General features: G+C 37.3%; 1 protein-coding gene across 1 annotated transcript; it reads left to right on the forward strand.

Moving 5' to 3' along the window:
* The first annotated feature begins 939 nt into the window (after window positions 1-939).
* On the forward strand, window positions 940-19,874 carry LOC21399584. Its single transcript, XM_010091900.2, has 3 exons — window positions 940-1,136; window positions 2,700-3,040; window positions 19,441-19,874. The coding sequence occupies exons 1-3, from the start codon at window positions 1,023-1,025 to the stop codon at window positions 19,604-19,606; spliced, it is 621 nt and encodes a 206-aa protein (XP_010090202.1). The 5' UTR covers window positions 940-1,022; the 3' UTR covers window positions 19,607-19,874.
* Window positions 19,875-20,311: the final 437 nt, after the last annotated feature.

Raw genomic sequence — 20,311 nt, forward strand, 5'->3', positions numbered from 1 at the left:
CGTTTTTATACCCGTTTGGTTCATGGTTAAACTTCAAATCCATAATTTTGATTCTACATGTTTTCTCTTAAAAAAAATTAAATTTAAAAAATACTCGTTAATGATTCTCTCATAAAATTTGAATGTATAATCAAAATCACTAATTAGAACTGATGAACGAAACCTACTACAAATATTTGTCGGTTCAATATGACATTTAGTTGGCAGTAAATATTTCATGTGGCAAACTAATGTAATACAGTACCACATTTGTTATTGAAATTCATTTCATTATTTAATGAGCTCCGTGAGAGGAAATTTTTATTAGTAAAATAAGTTTTTAAGAGTTTTTATTGATAAAATGACCACGCAAATGATACAGAATTATGTTCTTTATAAAAATAAAAAATAATTTTAGGTCCGGCTCATAAATTTAAACGAAAAAAAATTTAAAAAGAAATTTAAATTTATGAGAGAAAATATTTTTAATTTAAATGATAATTCAAATTTATAAAATAATTAATTAATTTCACGTTGTTGGATAATAGAGCTAACAAATTTCTGTCTTTGAGAAAGAAAATGGATTTTAGTACAAATCGCTATTTTTGAAGGATTTTTTTATTTTTATTTTTTATAAATGATTGAAATTTTATAAAATTACAACATGATTGTTTTTATTAGTTATCAATTTTAATTTATTAATCATTAACTCGCTTACTTTTCATTATTAATCAATATTTATTAATAATTAATTTAATAATTAATTAATTTTCATCAACAACTTATAAATTTACTAATTATTAATAAATTATGGAACAATGCGTAAGTCACTAATCAATTCTCAAAAAATGTCCATTTCATAAAATAAAAAAAAAAAGACGTGTCATTTTTGAAAAAACGTTGATAAAAAAGTCATTTAACTAATTTTCCCCAAAAAAAGAAAAATAGAAAAAAAAGAATTTGAAATAGTGAAGTGGCAAAGCAAACTCTGGTTCTGGTAGATCGTTGAGCGGAGGCAAGTGCACAAAGGGAAAAGAGGCATAATGCGGAAGCTGAGCACAATCCTTCGGAAGGGTCAGAAAGCTCTTCAAGATCTGGAGTTGCTCAAGATTTTGCAATCTGAGATTTCCCACGAGCTTTCCTCCAATCCCTTTCAGGTTCCTCTTATCATTTTTCTCTTTTTTGATTCTTCTGTTATTATTTCTATGTTATTTGAATGAGTTGGTAGGAGTTGTTAAACAGTTTTATTCTGGGTTTTGTTTTTTGTTTTTTTGTTTTTTTCCTCTTTTTCTAGACCAAAGAAATGAACTTGATTTTGAGCTTGAGCCGCGGTTTGGATTCATTTCCAACAAAGTTGGGTGGAGCCACACCTTACCAAGGGTAGCCGGCCGCTCCATCTTAATTTTTTTTATTTTAATTTTATACGCGTATATTTTGCTAAAATTTGTAGTTTGCATCATTAAAAGTCTGAAATTTTATATGTACGTCCTTTCTTAAAACCTATAATTATATGTCTGCCCTTCTCAATTAATTTTTCGGCTCCACCCAGTTTTGGTATTGTGTTTTGGTTAGTGGATTGTTATAGAAATAAGAACTACTTTATGAAAGGCATTATTGCAAGTGTAAGTGGGTTTTCAGAGAGAAAAAGAACTAGTTTGTAAATGGTATTATTCTAAGTGCTTCCCTGCCATTGTCCGGTTACTCGGGTATTTTGAGTGAATCAATGGATCATTAACAAATTTTTTTTTAGGATATGGCATCTTTCTCCTGTGCTTCCAGCTACATCAATATTCATGAACAGTGTTTTTCTTCATTCGTCCATGATTCATGGTTCTCAACAGTGTTTTTTTCTCACAAAAAACACACGTAAAACGAGAATGATTCTGAATCCAGGAACCAAATGTCAAGTGATTCTTAAGCAAACCGAAGTTACTCACTATAATTGTGTTGGTCAAATAGAGTTGTAAGTTTAGGACGCCCAGACTGGTCCGATGAGGGGCTGGCAGTCCAAAGGGAAATTTCGGGTCGGGCCGGGCCGGCTCTAAAAGAGAAAGGGTCGGCCCAGCTTAACCCTAAGCTCAAAAAGTTTAGGGTCGGCCCAGAATTTTATAAAGTATTTTTAAAAAAATATTTAAAAATATGATGATTGGGCCGGGCCGACCCTAAAGGAGAGAGAGTCGGGCTAAGTCCAAAAATTTAGGCCCAGGCCCGGGCCAACACTAGCGGGCTCGGGCTGGCCCGTGCGGCCCAAACTTGCAGCTTTATGGTCAAGTAATTTGACATGTAATTGATTTGAGTACATCTTTTGCCTTCAACAAGATGCGGATTAGTTGGCCGATAAAAATCTGCTTATAGAGTTTTACTTTAAGGAGGATGTATCATGAGTTTGTAGTTTCTCATTTGGTCATGTAATGTATACATGAACGAGTTGGTCGGCTTGCTAATCCGCTTGATGTAATGTATGCATGAACGATTGAGTGTAACCACAATTTCATTCATGTTATGCTTAAGAAATTTCATATAAGCAGACAAAAACGATAAAGCAATTCTGATTGTTACCGTTGCTGCTGGGCAGAAAAAAAAAAGCCAAAAACAAAAAAAAAAGAAACAAGAACTACAACATGTCAATTGTCTGAATTATATAAGGTTAAGCAAATCTTGAGCAGTGCCCTTTATTTTGAATTTGTTTATTTGAGTTGTCGGTATGCACATTTTTACAGGACATCGAAGGCGGTTCCTTGGGAGATTTTGTAGTGGACTGGGACTCAGCAAAGTCTCGGGATGTGGTTCTTCGAAGAAAGTGTGATACGGGAGAAGAGGTCGTTGTTTCGGCCTTGCTGGGTCCGTTGCCCGTTGGAAGTGGGACAGAGGTTGCGCTTCCAAGGGATGTGTTGATGAAGGTATGTGTGAAGAAGCCTGGCTTGAGATCTCTTCTGCAGTTTGATTGTGAATTTTATCAGACGGACGATGACGACGGGTCTGCATTTGACATCCATAATGCCCATTATCTTCAGTCTTCAACTATTGTGAGTAATTCAGCCTACAGAGGCCCCTTATTCAGGTAAAATTTTGTGGTCAAAGCTCTTATATTATGTCGTAAATAAGCGAAGCTAAAATATATTTGACCCATGCTTTAATGAGTGACCAAAAGTGGGGATATTTTTGTATATTCAACTGAAGAATGTACAGCAATATATAGGAAAAAAACTAGGCTATAAAAGGGAACTCTCCTAAGACCTAATCCCCATAAATCAGGGATATTCACTACCATAATATACAACCATAATCACAAGAAATACACAGCTGTAGTACACATTTTCTCCTAATCTACTAAGTTGTAAAATCTACGCACCATAAAAACTGATTCTAACACTCCCCCTCAAGCTGGTGAGTGGATATTTTCCATTCTAGCTTGCTAACACTAGACTAAAATGTAGAGTCACTCAATCCTTTGGTTAACACATCTGCAAGTTGACCCTCGGTTGGACACAAATAGAGTACAAATCATTCCACTATCCAACTTCTCCTTAATAAAATGTTTGTGTACTTCCACATGCTTGGTGCGGTCATGTTGCACCAGGTTATGAGCAATATTAATTGCCGACTTGTAATCACAATATAGCTTCATAGGTCCTTCCAAGCAATCTTCAGATCTTCCAAACTTATTTTCAACCATAGAAGCTCACAAATTCCTAATGCCATTGTTCTGAACTCAACTTCTGCGCTTGACCTTGCAACTACATTCTACTTCTTGCTTCTCTATGTTACGAGGCTACCACCGAGGAATGTACAATAGCCTGAAGTCGATTTTCTATCATCAACTTATTTGGCATAGTCTGCATCTGTGTATGCTTCCAATGTCAATTGATTGCCTCTTTTGAACAACACTCTCTTTCCTGGAGTACCTTTCAAGTACTGTAGAATTCGATAAACTCGAAGATGTACTTCTTTTGGTTGTGCATAAATTGGCTCACCACCCCTACAACACAGGCTATGTCTGGACTCGTATGAGAAAGATTAGTTTGCCAACTAATCTCTGATAGGATTCTCTATCCACCACTGCATCTTTTGGGACTTCACAAAGCTTGTGATTCAGTTCAATGGGTGTCTCTACCGGTTTACACCCAAGTTTCCCGTCTCAGTTAATAAATCCAACGCATACTTCTGTTGGTATAAGCCCATGTCGAGAGTGAGGAGCTTCAATGTCGAGGAAGTATTTTAACCTGCCAAGTTATGTTTATCTTAAACTCTTGCATAAACACGTTTTCAAGGCCTTCATTCCTTGCAAGTCATCTCCAGATACCACCATGTCATCCACATAGACTAATAATGCTGTAACTCCCCCTGAAGCAGAATGTTTGATAAACAATGTATGATCACCTTGACTTTGTTTGTAAACCAAAGCTTTCATTACTCTAGCAAACCTGCCAAACCAAGCCTGGGAGATTGTTTTAAGCCGTAGAGAGCCTTTTTCAACTTACAAATCTTATTATTCTGTGACTCAAATCCTAGAGGAACCTCCAAATAGATTTCTTCATCGAGATCACCATGTAAAAAACCATTTTTACGTCAAATTGCTGCAAACTCCAACTACAGTAAGCTGCTAAAGATAATATCATTCTTACCGTATTCATTTTTGCACCAGGAGCAAATTTTTCAAGGTAATATATCTCATAAGTTTGAGTATTCCCTTTAGCTACTAGCCTTGCCTTATAGCGTTCAAGTGATCCATCTGCCTTGTGTTTCACAGTGAAGACCCATTTGCATCCTATTAGCTTATTTCCTTGAGGCATTTCCACCAAGTCCCATGTTTTGTTCTTCTCAAGTGCATCCATTTCAACCTTCATAGCTTATTTCTGCTCTTTACTTCCCGATGCTTCGGAGACAGTTTTTGGGATATTAATAGTGTTAAGGTGGATAAGAAAACTTTTATGACCACTGGTCAGCTATACATAAAGTGAGACAATAGATATACAGGCCGCTGAATACATTTCCTTACATCCTTTACAATGGATATACAGGCCGCTGAATACATTTCCTAACGCCCTTTCTAATTGCAATGAGAAGATCATAATCATCAACAACAGGCACATGTCTTTCATGATCTTTAGGATTAGGAGGTACCTCAACATTATTAGCACCAGAGATTGGTTCTGAATCAAGAACCTACATTGGATGAACAAGGGGTTCTTTCCTCATTGAATATACCTGCAATGGGCGAGTAGCACTTTGAATCTGTTTATCTTTTTGCTGCTGGACTAGGAGTCCTTGGATTTGGCTCATTTGGTGATGAAACAGAAACAAATGACGACAGAGTATGATTTTGCGAGGATGGGGAAGATGAAAGATCGAGCAAAAACAAATCTCTATCCTTATTTTCCATGAATGATGTCTCTCCCTAAAGATTAGGATTTGGAAAGTAATTCTCAGCTTTCACAAATGCGTCATCTACATAGACAAAGAACCGTTTTGTTGGAGGATGATAATGTTTATACGCTTTATGTGTAGAAGAATATCTCACAAAAACACACTTAAGAGCCCTTGGATCAAGTTTACAACGGTTGTTCGAATGAATATGGACAAAAGACACACACCCAAAGACCCTACACTATCTATTGTTTTACTTTTACATTGAGGACAATGCTAGCTTTAAGTTTGGGGGAGTTAACTACCTTATTTGATGTTATTTTATTCAATAATAAAAAAAAACGACAACAACAGAGAGTAGCAAAAAAGGCAGTGCTGAAAACATAGCGCCGCGGCGCCAGTTCGGGTTGGCAGAAATAAACACGCCCAAACAACTACCCCCACTCACGGTATTTCCAAAAATCTCAGGCCAAAACACACAACCGACCCTAAAGATCAAATTTCACTCCGAAATCTCTTGAAAACATTCCCAATCCGCCTCTAGTTGTTCTTACTTCAATTTATTAAAACTTTCTTCAAGACTTGCAAGAGTTAGGACAAGCTTCCGCTGTGGGGGTAGTGATGCCGTAGCGGTCTTCCGTTCAAAGAAAAGTAAGCCCTGATTTTTCTTGTTTTTATTTTTTTTTAGACTTTCGTGCTAAAGTGATATGAAATTAGTGGCTATTCTCTGAGATTGGTGCAAATTTGGGGGAAGTTGAGATGTTAAGGTGTTAGAAACGTGAGACTTAATATTTTACATAATATGTGTTTGTCACAAGTTCTGAGAAGACGTTTTTAGTGTGAATGAAAGGGGCGGAACTAGAACAATACATGCCATGATTAAGGGAATTAAGCAAGTTAGGGGGAGAGTGTTTTTGGGTGTTCCTTCGAAAAAGAGAAGTTAGTTTGGACGTGATTCTCAGTTTGGCATATACGTTGCTCTATTTTCATGGCTTCCAAACGTCAGCGCGCGTCAACTCCGGAAGCTTCATCTTCTAAGAAGGAAAAATTTGATAAAGTAAAATTTATTAGCTTTGACGCATCGGAGAGGTATAAACATCTGTGGTAACCAAAACTTGTGTTCCAGAGACAGGGATTAGCTTGTAAAGCAACCAAAGGGCGCGCTAGTTCCAGTGGTTCGAGAATTTTATGCTAATGCCAAGGAACATAAAAACAAGAAAGTGTATGTCAGCGGTAAATGGATATCCTTCGACAGTAAGACTATCAACAGGTATTATAAACGGCCCGATATAGAGAATGATGACAGGAACCCGACACATATAGATTATTCGGTATTTGACAAGCTCTCGCGTAAACTGAAAGAAATTTACCACAGGTGTTATTAACTTCTCTTCATCCGGGTTAGCCTATGAGACAAAGGCATGTCATTATTTTATATCTGCCAAATTGCTTCCGAGCAATAATTACTTCTAAAGTGACAAATGATCGTGCTATTTTGAATTATGCTATTTTCATGGACTTTAGCATCGATGTTGGCAAAGATCATTGAGAAGTCTATTCTTGATACGCTCTAAGGGAAAACGACAGGGGGACTTGGACATCCATCATTGATCTATGATTTGTGTCACAAAGTAGGAATTCCAACGACCTCAGATGAAGAAATTCAGCACTCGAAGTCAGTCATAACTCGAAAGAAAATGGAGAGCTACAAATCTAATGATCAAAGGCTCACTATAGCTCCAACCTCACCACTACCTGGTCCTAGTTCTCCTAGACAACCCAATAATTCCTCAACAGAACTTAGTGAGCTGAGGCATTGTGTGGCCCAATTGCAACTTATGGCGCACGATCAACAACAGTGGTGGGAGACAGTTGATCAGCATTTGGAACAAATTCAATATAATCAAGATCAAATTGCTGCAAGACAAGATGTGCAGTTTGACTACCTAGCACATTTTACTACAAGTTTAGGGGCAATGTATTCCAATTGTGCACTTAATTCTAGATCTGATGGAATTGTATTTTCTTAACCTCCGACTTTGCCGCCATATACTCCGGCCAGACGCTGCCGTCCTACCCCTGCACCTTCTGCACCTCCTCCTGCTTCCCATGAAGACACTGACTGTTAACTACTCAGGGAAGTCCTCTACACTATCTCTTATTTTACTTTTACATTGAGGACAATGCTAGTTTTAAGTTTGGGAGAGTTAACTACCTTATTTGATGTTATTTTATTCAATAAAAAAAATAAAAAATAAAAAAAAATACTTGAGCTTTGGTTCGGCTTGTTTCACCCCGGCCGATGATGAGACAACAATTGAACTTTATTATGACTTTTGGAAGACAATGACTAATTTGATTGTTTGTGTGCTTGACTTGTTTGTTAGTTTTGCTCTACTTATGATTTACTTGCATTGTTGAGCACATAACTAAGAACACTTGGTCATTTTGTGAACTTAGAAAAAGTTTATGTGATTCTCGTGTTTCTTAAGATCTCACCAGACTCTAGAACTTGCTTGATTATCACTCGAGGCGGAATTATAGGCAATTTATCACTAAGGAAATGATTTAGGCCATTTTTGGATCGTTTGAGTCGTTTAAGCTTATCATGTTATAATAATATCCCTAGTCACCTCTCTGAGCCTCACTCAAGGTGAAATATCTCAGGTAATTTATCATTAAGGAAATTTGGATCGTTTGAGCCGTTTGAACTTACCATGTTATAATAATATTCCTAGTAACCTCTTCGATCCTGATTAAACTTTTCTTTGTCATCCACATTATTAGCTCAGTCTTTAAATAAATCCTATCATTCAACCTTTCGCTTGAGTTTGTTGATTATTCTAGGATGCACGTTGAGTTGTGTTTGGAATTGGGAGGTGTATCAAACAAATAGAAAATATCAATACACCTCCCAATTTCAAACACAACTCAACGTGCATCCTAGAATAATCAACAAGCTCAAGAGAAAGGGTGAATAATAGGATTTATTTAAAGGCTGAGCTAATAATGTGGATGATAAAGAAAAGTTTAATCAGGTTTGAAGAGGTGATTAGGGATATTATTATAACAGGGTAAGCTCAAACAATCTAAAAATGGCCTAAATCATTTTCTTAGTGATAAATTGCCTGGGATTTCGCCTCGAGTGATAATCAAACAAGTTCTAGAGTCCGGTGAGATCTTAAAAAACACAATAATCACATAAACTTTCTCTGAGTTCACAAAATGGCCAAGTGCTCTTAGTTATGTGCTCAACAATGCAAGGAAATCATAAGTAGAGCAAAATCAACAAACAAGTCAAGCACACAAATAATCAAATTAGTCATTATCTCCCAGAAGCTATAGTTAAGTTCAATCGTTGTCTCATCATCGGCCGGGGCGAAACAAGCCGAACCAAAGCTTAAGTATTTTTTTTATTGAATAAAATAACATCAAATAAGGTAGTTAGCTCTCTCAAATTTAAAACTAGCATTGTCCTCAATGTAAAAGTAAAACAAGAGATAGTGTAGAGGACTTCCCTGAGTAGTTAACAGTCAGTGTCTTCATGGGAAGCAGGAGGAGGTGCAGCAGGGGTAGGATGATGGCGTCTAGCCGGAGTGTATGGCGGCAAAGTTAGAGGTTGAGGAAATACAATTCCATCAAATCTAGAATTAAGTGCACAATTGGAATACATTGCCCCCAAACTTGTAGTGAACTGTGCTAGGTAATCAAACTGCACGTCCTCTCTTGCGGCAATTTGATCTTGATTATATTGAATTTGTTTCAAATGCTGATCAACTATCTCCCACCACTGTTGTTGATTGTGCGCCATAAGTTACAATTGGGCCACACAATGCCTCAGCTCACTAAGTTCTGTTGAGAAATTATTGGGTTGTCCAGGAGAACTATGATAGGAACTTGTTAGTTGGTTAGAAAAGCAAGTAGTTTGTTAGAAAGGATGTTATTAGTTAGTTATTGTGGACTTTAGTTGGGGAGGAAATTAGTTAGAGAAGGCAGAGGATATTAAAAGGGGGGTTCGGGAACTGAGAGAGGGGAGGAAATTACTGGAGTCTTGTTGAGGAAGTCTTGGCTAAGGCTGAGCAGGGGAGATTAGGCAGTATCTCAAAGAGCTGCTCTTGTAATTCATTTCTGTTAATCAATAAAGATCACATTCGTTGTTTCAATTCTTTCTAGTTGAAGTCTATATTCTGTTCTTATCAAACTAGGACCAGGTAGTAGTGAGGTTGGAGCTATAGTGGTCCTTTGATCATTAGACTTGTAGCTCTCCATTTTCTTCCGAGTTATGACTGACTTCGGGTGCTAAATTTCTTCATCTGAGGTCGTTGGAATTCCTACTTGGTGGTACAAATCATAGATCAATGATGGATGTCCAAGTTCCCCTGTCGTTTTCCCTTAGAGCGTATCAAGAATAGACTTCTCAATGATCTTGCCAACATCGATGCTAAAGTCCATGAAAATAGCATAATTCAAAATAGCATGCTCTTTTGTCACTTCAGAAGTAATTATTGCTCGGAAGCAATTTGGCAGATATAAAATAATGTCATGCCTTTGTCTCATGGGCTAACCCGGATAAAGAGAAGTTAATAGCACATGTGGTAGATTTTTTCCAGTTTACACGAGAGCTTGTCAAATACCGAATAATCTCATCTGTGTCGGGTTCCTGTCGATCTTGAGTGTACTTATCATTCTCTATATCGGGCAGTTTATAATACCTGTTGATAGTCTTACTGTCGAAGGATACCCATTTACTGCGGACATACATTTTCTTATTTTTATGTTCCTTGGCATTGGCATAAAATTCTCGAACTACTGGAACTAGCGCGCCCTTTGGTTGCTTTACAAATTCTTGCCAATTTCGGCCCTCGATGTGCTCGTCTATAAGTGTATCGGGGCAGTTAATCCCTCTCTCTGGAACACAAGTTTTGGTTACCACAGAGTGTTTATACCTCTCCGATGCGTCAAAGTTAATAAATTTTATTTTGTCAAATTTTTCCTTCTTAGAAGATGAAGTTTTCAGAGTTGACGCGCGCTGACGTTTGGAAGCCATGAAAATAGAGCAACGTGTATGCCAAACCGAGAATTACGTCCAAAGTAACTTCCATTTTTCGAAGGAACACCCAAAAACACTCTCTCCCAAACTTGCTTAATTCCCTTAATCATAGCATGTATTGTTCTAGTTCCGCCCTTTTCATTCACACTAAAAACGTCCTCTCAGAACTTGTGACAAACACATATTGTGCTAAATATTAAGTCTCACGTTTCTAATACCCTAACATCTCAACTTCCCCCAAATTTGCACCAATCTCAGAGAATAGCCACTAATTCCATATCACTTCAGCACGAAAGTCTCAAAAAAAATAAAAACAAGGGAAATCAGGGCTTACTTTTCTTTGAACGGAAGACCGCTATGGCATCACTACCCCCACGGCGGAAGCTTGTCCCAACTCTTACAAGTCTTGAAGAAAGTTTAAATAGATTGAAGTGAGAACAACTAGAGGCAGATTGGGAATGTTTTCAAGAGATTTCGGAGTGAAATTTGATCTTTAGGGTCGGTTGTGTGTGTTTTGGCCTGAGATTTTTGGAAATGTCGTGAGTGGGGTAGTTGTTTGGGCGTGTTTATTTCTGCCAACCCGAACTGGCGCTGGTTGTCTTTTTTTTTTCTTTTGGAGGCAGCACCAAGGCGCTCCATGGTAGCGCCAAAGCACCACGTGCTCTGCCACTTTTGCCCAAAAGGCTCTATTTTGAGCGCCAAAACATTGCTGCTGCCAAATCCGTGCTTTCATGCCTGCTTGAGCTTAATTTCAATTGTAAATCCTTAGAGCAACCCCCAAATTTATTTATTAACCTATCAATCAATTTAAAACACAATAAGTAAACTAAAAGTAAAAAAATAATAATGAAAATAAATAAAAGATTTTAGAAGGCTCGGGTTGCCTCCTGAGAAGCGCTTGGTTTATCGTCATCAGCCCGACGTCTTGCTTCTTATGGTGAGTTCAGGAGAATGTTGGTTTTCTTTTGATCAAAGCCACCATTAATATACGGCTTCAAACGTTGTCCGTTGGCCTTGAATGTTCCCTTTGCATTATGAGTGACTTCAACTGCTCCATAGGAAAATACTCTCACCGCGGTAAATGGCCCTGACCATCTGGACTTGAGCTTTCCTGGAAATAAGCGCAGCCTTGAATTATAGAGCAACATTTGTTGGTCTGGCTTGAACTCTTTTCTTAAGATGTGCTTGTCATGCCAAGTCTTAGTTCGCTCCTTGTAAATCTTGGCATTCTCATATGCATCATTGCGGAACTCTTTCATCTTATTAATCTGCAGGAGTCTCTTTTCATCTGCCGCTTGCATGTCCAAATTCAACTGTTTATTGGCCTAATATGCTTTATGCTCCAATTCAACTGGAAGATGACATGCTTGTCCATAAACCATCCTATAGGGAGACATCCCTATTGGTGTTTTGAATGCCGTCCGATAAGCCCTAAGTGCATCATCAAGCTTCCTTGTCCAATCCTTCCGGGAGCTCTGAACAGTCTTCTCTAGAATTAGCTTCACCTCTCTATTTGATATCTCGGCTTGGCCATTCGTTTGAGGGTGATATGCGAGCGCGGTTCGATGTTTCACTCCATATTTTGCCAGTAGAGCTTCAAATAGTTTGTTGTAAAAGTGAGATCGCTCATCACTAATTACAGCCCTTGGAGTCCCGAATAGAGTGAAAATATTTTTCCGGAAAAAATTTAGCACCATCTTGCCATCATTTGTTGGAGTTGCCGATGCCTCCACTCATTTGAAAACATAATCCACTGCTAAAAGGATATACTTCTTGTTGTAAAATGAATGAAACGGGCCCATAAAGTCAATTCTCCATACGTCGAATAACTTCACTTCTAGAATAGTTTGCAGTGGCATTTCATTCTTCCTAGAAATATTCCCCGTTCTTTGGCATCTATCGCACGCAGTTACGAAAGCATAAGCATCCTTGAACAAAGCTTGGGCAATAGAATCCTGATTGGAGAACTTTAGCGGCAATTCAATTTCTCCCAAAATGACCTCCACACTCAAGTGTATGGCGATGCCTTAGGATATCATCCATCTTTTCTTTCGGGACACATATCTAAATAATTTAGTATGCGCAATGCTTGTAAAGTACCGGTTCCTCCCAATAATAATGCTTGACATTGGAGAAAAACTTCTTCTTTTGTTGATAAGAAAATTTAAACTTCTTCTTTTGTTGATAAGAAAATTCCGGAGGTACAATTTTAGCCGTAAGGTAGTTCACAATATCGGCGTACCAAGGAAGCGGCTTTGTAGAGGAAATAGTGAATAGCTGCTCATCAGGAAAATTATCATCAGTTGGAGGCTTTTGCAATTCTTCTTCCTTTGGTAATTCAAGTCTAGAAAGGTGATCCGTCACGAGATTTTTTGTGCATTTTTTATCTCTTATCTCCAAATCAAATTCTTGTAATAACAACACCCAACGAATGAGTCTCGATTTAGCATCCTTCTTGGCCATAAGGTATTTAATTGCAGAGTGATCTGTGAAAACAATTACCTTATTGCCAATTAAATAAGGCCGAAACTTGTCGAAGGCAAACACAACTACCAATAACTCCTATGTGGTTGCATAATTGAGTTGGGCGTCATTGAGAGTGCGACTGACATAGTAAATAGCATTAAACACCTTATTCTTGCGTTGCCCAAGAACAGCCCCTACCGCATAATCACTTGCATCGCACATCAATTCAAATGGCAACTCTTAGTCTGGGGTTACAACAATAAGTGCTAACATAAGTTTCTCTTTGAGAGTAGAGAATGCCCGTTGACACTCTTCACTGAAAACAAAAGAAGTACCTTGCACAAGGAGACTTGAGAGTGGCTTGGAGATTTTAGAAAAATTCTTGATAAATCTTATATAGAAGCCCGCGTGACCAAGAAAACTCCTTACCCTTTTTACTGATGTTGGTGGCAGTAGCTTTTCTGTTGTCTCGATCTTAGCTCAATCAACCTCAATGCCTTTGGAAGAAATCCGATGGCCTAAAACTATGCCTTCACGCACCATAAAATGTCATTTCTCCTAATTTAACACTTTTCACATCGGATTAGCACATGCTTAAGATTGTCAAGACAATCATCAAATGAATTTTCAACAACAGAAAAGTCATCCATAAATACCTCAATTATCCGCTCCACCATATCTAGAGAAAATAACCATCATACACCTTTGAAAAGTGCCTGGAGCGTTGCATAATCCAAATGGCATTCTTCGAAACGCAAAAGTGCCATAGGGACATGTAAATGTGGTCTTCTCTTGGTCCTCTGGTGTTATGGCTATTTGATTGTATTCGGAATAGCCATCTAGAAAACAGTAGTACTCATGGCCCGCTAACCGATCTAGCATCTGATCAATAAAAAGTAAAGGGAAATGATCCTTTCGTGTAGCTTTATTTAACTTCCTATAATCAATGCAAATTCTCCATCCGGTAACGGTTCTTGTAAGGATAAGCTCGTTATTTTCATTCTTCACTATAGTCATTCCTTTTTTGGGCACTACTTGCACTGGACTTACCCATGAGTTAACTGAGATTGGGTAACTCCTGCATCTAACTATTTTAATACTTCTTTTCTCACCACCTCTTTCATGGTTGGATTAAGTCTTCGTTGTGCTTCAGCTGATGGTTTGATGTTGTCTTCCAACAGAATGCGATGCATACACATAGATGGGTGAATCCCCTTAATATCTGCCAAAGACTACCCAATTGCAGACTTGTGGTCGCTCAACACTCTTAATAACTTATCTTCTTCAAGAGAGAGTAGTGAGGAGATGATTACCGGTAAAGTTGATGATTCACCAAGATATGCATAACGGAGATGTGCCGGTTATGGTTTTTGTTCGAGACGCGGTGGCTTTTCAATTGATGGAACCGAACGTGAAGAGCTTTGTCCTAAGGTTTCAAAGTATTTCCTTCTATTTGGCTCAAAGGAGTTCATCCACAGTAAATACTCTATCACCTCCTTATCCTCCATGATCGAAGAGTTATTTTGCAATAAGCTAGCCTCCAAGGAATCTGATTGACCCACATGGTTATACACTATAGCTTCCACTTCATCAATCCGAAAGCAACTATCACTTGCTTCTGCGTATTTTATAGTATTGAAGACATTAAAAATTACCTCTTCTTCTTTTACCCGAAGGCGCAGTTCACCTTTTTGAACGTCAATAAGCGCTCTCCCCGTCGCTAGGAATGGTCTTCCAAGTATGATAGGTATATCTTTATCTTTCTCCATGTCAAGAACTATGAAATCTGCAGGGAAGATAAACTTGTCAACTTTGACGAGCACATCCTCAATTACTCCTCTAGGGTGCCAATTGTAGTGTTACTGTGGTAGGTTGTGCTTCATCTAAACCCAGCTTTTGGAAGATAGATAAAGGCATTAAGTTGATGCTTGCACCTAAGTCACATAATGCCTTCTCGAACACAGCATTCTCAACTGAACATGGGATGGTGAAACTTCCTAGATCTTTAAGTTTCTGGGGCAACTTCTTTTGTAAGATGGCACTACATTCTTCAGTAAGTGCAACTGTTTCATAATCATCAAGTTTCCTCTTGTTTGACAAGATGTCTTTCATAAACTTCACATAGCTCGGCATTTGTTCTAGAGCTTCAGCGAATGGGATATTGATGTAGAGTTTCTTGAATACATTTATGAATTTAGCAAACTGTTGATCTAGTTTGCTTTTCTTCAGGCGTTGAGGAGGTTATGCTTGATTTTCTGCCTTAACTTCAATATCCCTTTTAGTAGCCTCTACGACAGGCTCTGCTCATCTTTGTCAGGCTTTTCAATTCTCACTGGAGCTTCTAATTCTTTACCACTTCTCATGGTAACTGCTTTGCGATACTCCTTACCATCTCATTTTGGATTCACTTCAGAAGTGTTAGGCAAATTTCCCTGTTGCCTCTCAGAAAACATATTAGCCATTTGACTAATTTGCACCTCTAAGCTTATGATATGAGCTAATTGATTATGGAAATTTGTCATAGTTTCATTCATGAATTACGTGTGAGAGGTAGCCAATTGAGCCATTGCATCTTCCAGATTCACCTTTTTCTCTTGTGACGGGTTGCTTTGTTCGGGCTGCAACACATTTTGAGTGTTTCTCGAAGACAAGTTTGGGTGATTACGCCATCCTTGATTAAACTTGCTGGAGTAAGGATTGTTCTGTTACCTATTAAAATTTTTCACATATTGAGCCTGCTCCATTTGTACCTGTGCAAAAGGGTTGTCAACTTAACAATCAGAACCTTGATGAGGCCCATTAGAAAATTCACAAACTGGAGATGATACTTGAATAACATTAGCTGTCAGCTGATTATTTTGCAATTGTTTGGAGAGAGAAGCAATTTGAGCAGTCAGATGAGTGATAGCATCAATCTCATGTAGTCCAGCTGTCTTCTTTGGTATGCTTCTTTCACTAGGCCACTGATAATTATTTGTTGCCATATCTTCTAGCAACTCATATTTGTTGCCATATCTTCTAGCAACTCATATATGTTTCATCTTCGGTTTTCTTCATTAAAGCTCCTCCTGCAGATGCATCAATTAGAGTTCTTGTAGTGTCACTCAACCCATTGTAGAAATTATAGACTTGCATCCATTTAGGTAGACCATAATGAGAACATCTTTTCAGTAACTCCTTGTATCTCTCCCATATAGAGTTTCACCTTCATATTGAGCAAATTTGTTGATCTCGATGCGCATTTTTACTGTTTTAGTCGGTGGGAAAAACTTAGAAAGGAACTTCTGAACTAAGTCTTCCCAATTAGTGATCGAATTTGGCGGCAGTGAATTCAACCAACTTTTTGTTTTATCTCTCAAAGAGAAAGGAAACAAACGAAAACGAAGAGCTTCATCATTAACTCTATTGTATTTGACAGTATTGCAAATCTCTAGAAAATTTGCGATGTGAGCATTAGGATCTTCATTCGGCAATCCATTAAATTGGATCGCTTGAATCATCTGCAACATCACCGGCTTCAATTCAAAATTTTTCGCCTAGATAGCAGGCCTCCTGATCACTGATTGAACACCAGTTGGTGGCAATGCATAATCTCGTAAAGCCATTGGCTGATTGACCACCGGTGGATTGTTCAGTGGTATGTTGTTGTTCTCATTTATTGCGCCTTCAGGATCAGCCATAGTTTCTTGCGACTGAATGACAATTTCTCTCTTCTCTTTTCTATTTCTTCGACAAGTACACTCAATTTCTGAATCAAGAGGAAGTAGGATACTGCTCTCAAACTTTCGCATGCACGTAGAGTAAATTCCTGTAGAGCATAAAACAAGAACAAGAAAATAAATAACAAAATAAATTCAAAGTAAAACTAGAGTTATTTGGTATCGATATTAGTAAAAACAAAACAATCTCCGGCAACGGCGCTAAAAACTTGTTGTGAAAAATCGTAACGCAAGTATACGCTATCGCAATCAAGTAATATAATAGTGAATAAGAGTATCGTCCCACAAAGATTGTTGTTTACTAATTACCGAAATTATATATTAACCCCAATTTTATTTGAATAATCGAAAAGATAGTTTATAAAATTAAGTAAAGTAAAACTAAAACAATTAAATAAATTAAACAATACTAAGCAGTGGAATAAAATTCAATAGATTAAGACTCTAGAGTTTCTGATTTCACCAAAATTAATCCTGTTTAAATTCCCATAATTTAAGAAAATTAGCATTCAATCATATACTGACAGTAATTTTTATAAAGCAATTATTATTCTTTCTTAAGTAATAATAATTTTAATTCAACAAGTAAACTCTACATCTCTGTCAGACTTTTAAACCTGTTGAAAATTATTAAGTGCAAGAAATTCAAAAGAATTGCACAAGCATCATAGATATCTATATCCTATGAACAATTCATGGTATTTCAATTAAGAGCTTATTTAATTATCACCCCTCAGTCTCAAATCAAATACAAAATCATGTTATAGTTGGCCAAACAATCACAAGCATTAAGAATAAATTGAAATACTCAGCATATATGGATTAAACATCAATTACTTAAAAAGAATATTAAGAATCTGAACATTCATAATCCAGCTACATCGTAGCCCTAGAAAAAGAAATTAATTCATCTTTAAACAAAATAAATTCCTAAATAAAGTCTTAATCATTGCAAAGGAAAGAAAAGAACTAGTTTGGAGTTAAATTGAAGCGTCTCCGTCTCCGGATTTTAGCCGTTCTTCTTCTCCGTACTCAATTCTCCTTTCTCTTCTTGAATCTCCTCTCAAAAGTCAGCCGTCACTCTAGTCCAAAAGCCCCTTTAATTGCCCTAGAATCATCTATTTATATGTTTTCAAGCGTTAGGGTCAAAACGGGTAAGTTTTCTCACGATTGGCCTTCAAAACGCATATTTTCTCGCGTCGCAGCGCCGCGGCGCTGAGTTCCTAGTGCTGCGGCGCTGGCTGTGCAAAATTCATGGGCGCTGCAGCGCTGTCAAGGGCGCCAAAACGCTACCCATTCTATCCAAATGTATTGGTTCTGTAAAACTCAGTGTCAAAACGCTACAAATTGGCGCCTAAGCGCTGTGTTTGCTGTCTTTTTCTATCAAAAGTTATTCAAAACCTTCCAAATCATAGACTTTCACCTAACCTTCAAACAAACAACAAAAGCACACATAAAAACTAACAAAAACCTCAAAAATCAACTAGATATTAAATGTAAAATGATACTAAATGAGCGAGTAAAACTCACTCATCACTAGGAGTCCTTGGATCTGGCTCATTTGGTGATGAAACATAAACGAATGACGACAGAGTATGATTTTGCGAGGATGGGGAAGATGAAAGATCAAGCAAAAACAAATCTCTATCCTTATCTTCCATGAATGATGTCTCTCCCTAAAGATTAGGATTTGGAAAGTAATTCTCAGCTTTCACAAATGCGTCATCTACAGAGGCAAAGAACCGTTTTATTGGAGGATGATAACGTTTATACCCTTTATGTGTAGAAGAATGTCTCACAAAAACACACTTAAGAGCCTTTGGATCAAGTTTACCACGGTTGTTCGAATGAATATGGACGAAAGACACACACCCAAAGATCCTAGGAACCAGGTGATTGTTGTTTTGAAGTCGGCTAAAACTTTTGAGAATATTTTGCATCACTCCTATTGCAGTGTTGATGATTTCATTTGTTGCTGTCGGATTAGAGATTTGTTGACCGGAAGATTCAAAAACTTCAGACATGATTTTGGACAGAAGTGGAAATAAATCTGGGCTTAAGCAAATGCGTCATCTACAGAGGCAAAGAACCGTTTTATTGGAGGATGATAACGTTTATACCCTTTATGTGTAGAAGAATGTCTCACAAAAACACACTTAAGAGCCTTTGGATCAAGTTTACCACGGTTTTCGAATGAATATGGACAAAAGACACACACCCAAAGATCCTAGGAACCAGGTGATTGTTGTTTTGAAGTCGGCTAAAACTTTTGAGAATATTTTGCATCACTCCTATTGCAGTGTTGATGATTTCATTTGTTGCTGTCGGATTAGAGATTTGTTGACCGGAAGATTCAAAAACTTCAGACATGATTTTGGACAGAAGTGGAAATAAATCTGGGCTTAAGAGGACAGATCCAAGGATGTCTTAGTAAGGCTTGTCTTAAGAAGAGGTGGTTTTTATCTAATCAGTCAGTGGTCTAAGTTGAAGTAGTAGATGTCTTTAAATTCATAAGCCAAGTGAGCAAAAGAAGATACTTTCTGGGCTACAAGCCTTTAAAATTTCCAGGTTTGTTTTCTTTGATGCGGAAGAAATTCGTCTTTATTGCTGAACTTGCATTACTTCAACTGAAAAGAGGATAAATTTTGATATCGTGTTGCATGATTAAAAGAAGAAAAAAAAAAAAAAAAAAAAGTTTCCCATGTCTCTTACCATAACTAGATGGATTAAATTTGTTCTCCGAATCTCATAAATCATCGCTTTCAATGGTTATATCTCCTTTTTCTTACTTAATTTGTCGCTTTGGATCTTCAAAATTTGCATCGTTCAGTAATGGATCTTCTTCACTTGTTGTGGCAGTTCTTTGGACCTTCATCTACAAACTGCATTGAAGGACTACTTAGTAGCCAAGGGTGTCGGAGGAAGCTTGATAAACTTTCTCCGCCTCCACTTACACAAAAAGGAGCAAGACCAATATGTGAACTGGCTCAAGAAGCTCGAGTCCTTGGTAGCAAAAGCCGAGTAATGGAAAACCGCTGCTGGCAGTAGTGCCCGTTTAGTTCATGGGCTCAAACCACATTCAAATTTTTGTGAGACAGAACCATTTGAAATAGAGTTGGAGTTAGCATGCTCTAAAAAGCCATTCATGCGTCTATTAATCGCCATGCTCAAATTTTGATCAATAATTAGGAAAATACCCTTTTTTTTAAAAAAAAAAAAAAGGAAAATACCAATTTGATTTCTGCAATATTGGAACTATGATGTTTACAAAAATGACGAGAAAGGGGGAGTTCTTACCATAAAACTTGGAGCTTATTGTCAATATGTTTATTCTTTTTGTCCCCTTCTAGTATGATCAACAATGGAATGATATAATTAAAGAGATAATTAAAAAAAAAAAAAAAACTCTTGTTTTATAAAAATGTGGCATTGCGTCTTATATTTTCAAGAATGCAGAAAATCAACCCTGTGTTTGCAAATCATGTAGGGGTTATTCTTTTACAACAAAAGTCAGAAAAAATTTGAACTCGAGTTATAATTTTATTCAAATTCATATTTTTTTGTAAAACTTGAGTTTGAACTCGAGTTTGAATTCGAGTTTGAACTCAAGTTTGGGGCTAAACTCAAGTTCAAGTTTTTCCTTTAACTTGAGTTCATAAACTCGAATTCAAGTTAATGAACAATATTTTTTCTTTTTTTAAAAATGTCATAATTTTTTCATTTTAATTCT

The sequence above is a fragment of the Morus notabilis genome, unplaced genomic scaffold, assembly GCF_000414095.1.
Source record: "Morus notabilis unplaced genomic scaffold, ASM41409v2 Scaffold305, whole genome shotgun sequence".
Lineage (NCBI taxonomy): Eukaryota > Viridiplantae > Streptophyta > Magnoliopsida > Rosales > Moraceae > Morus > Morus notabilis.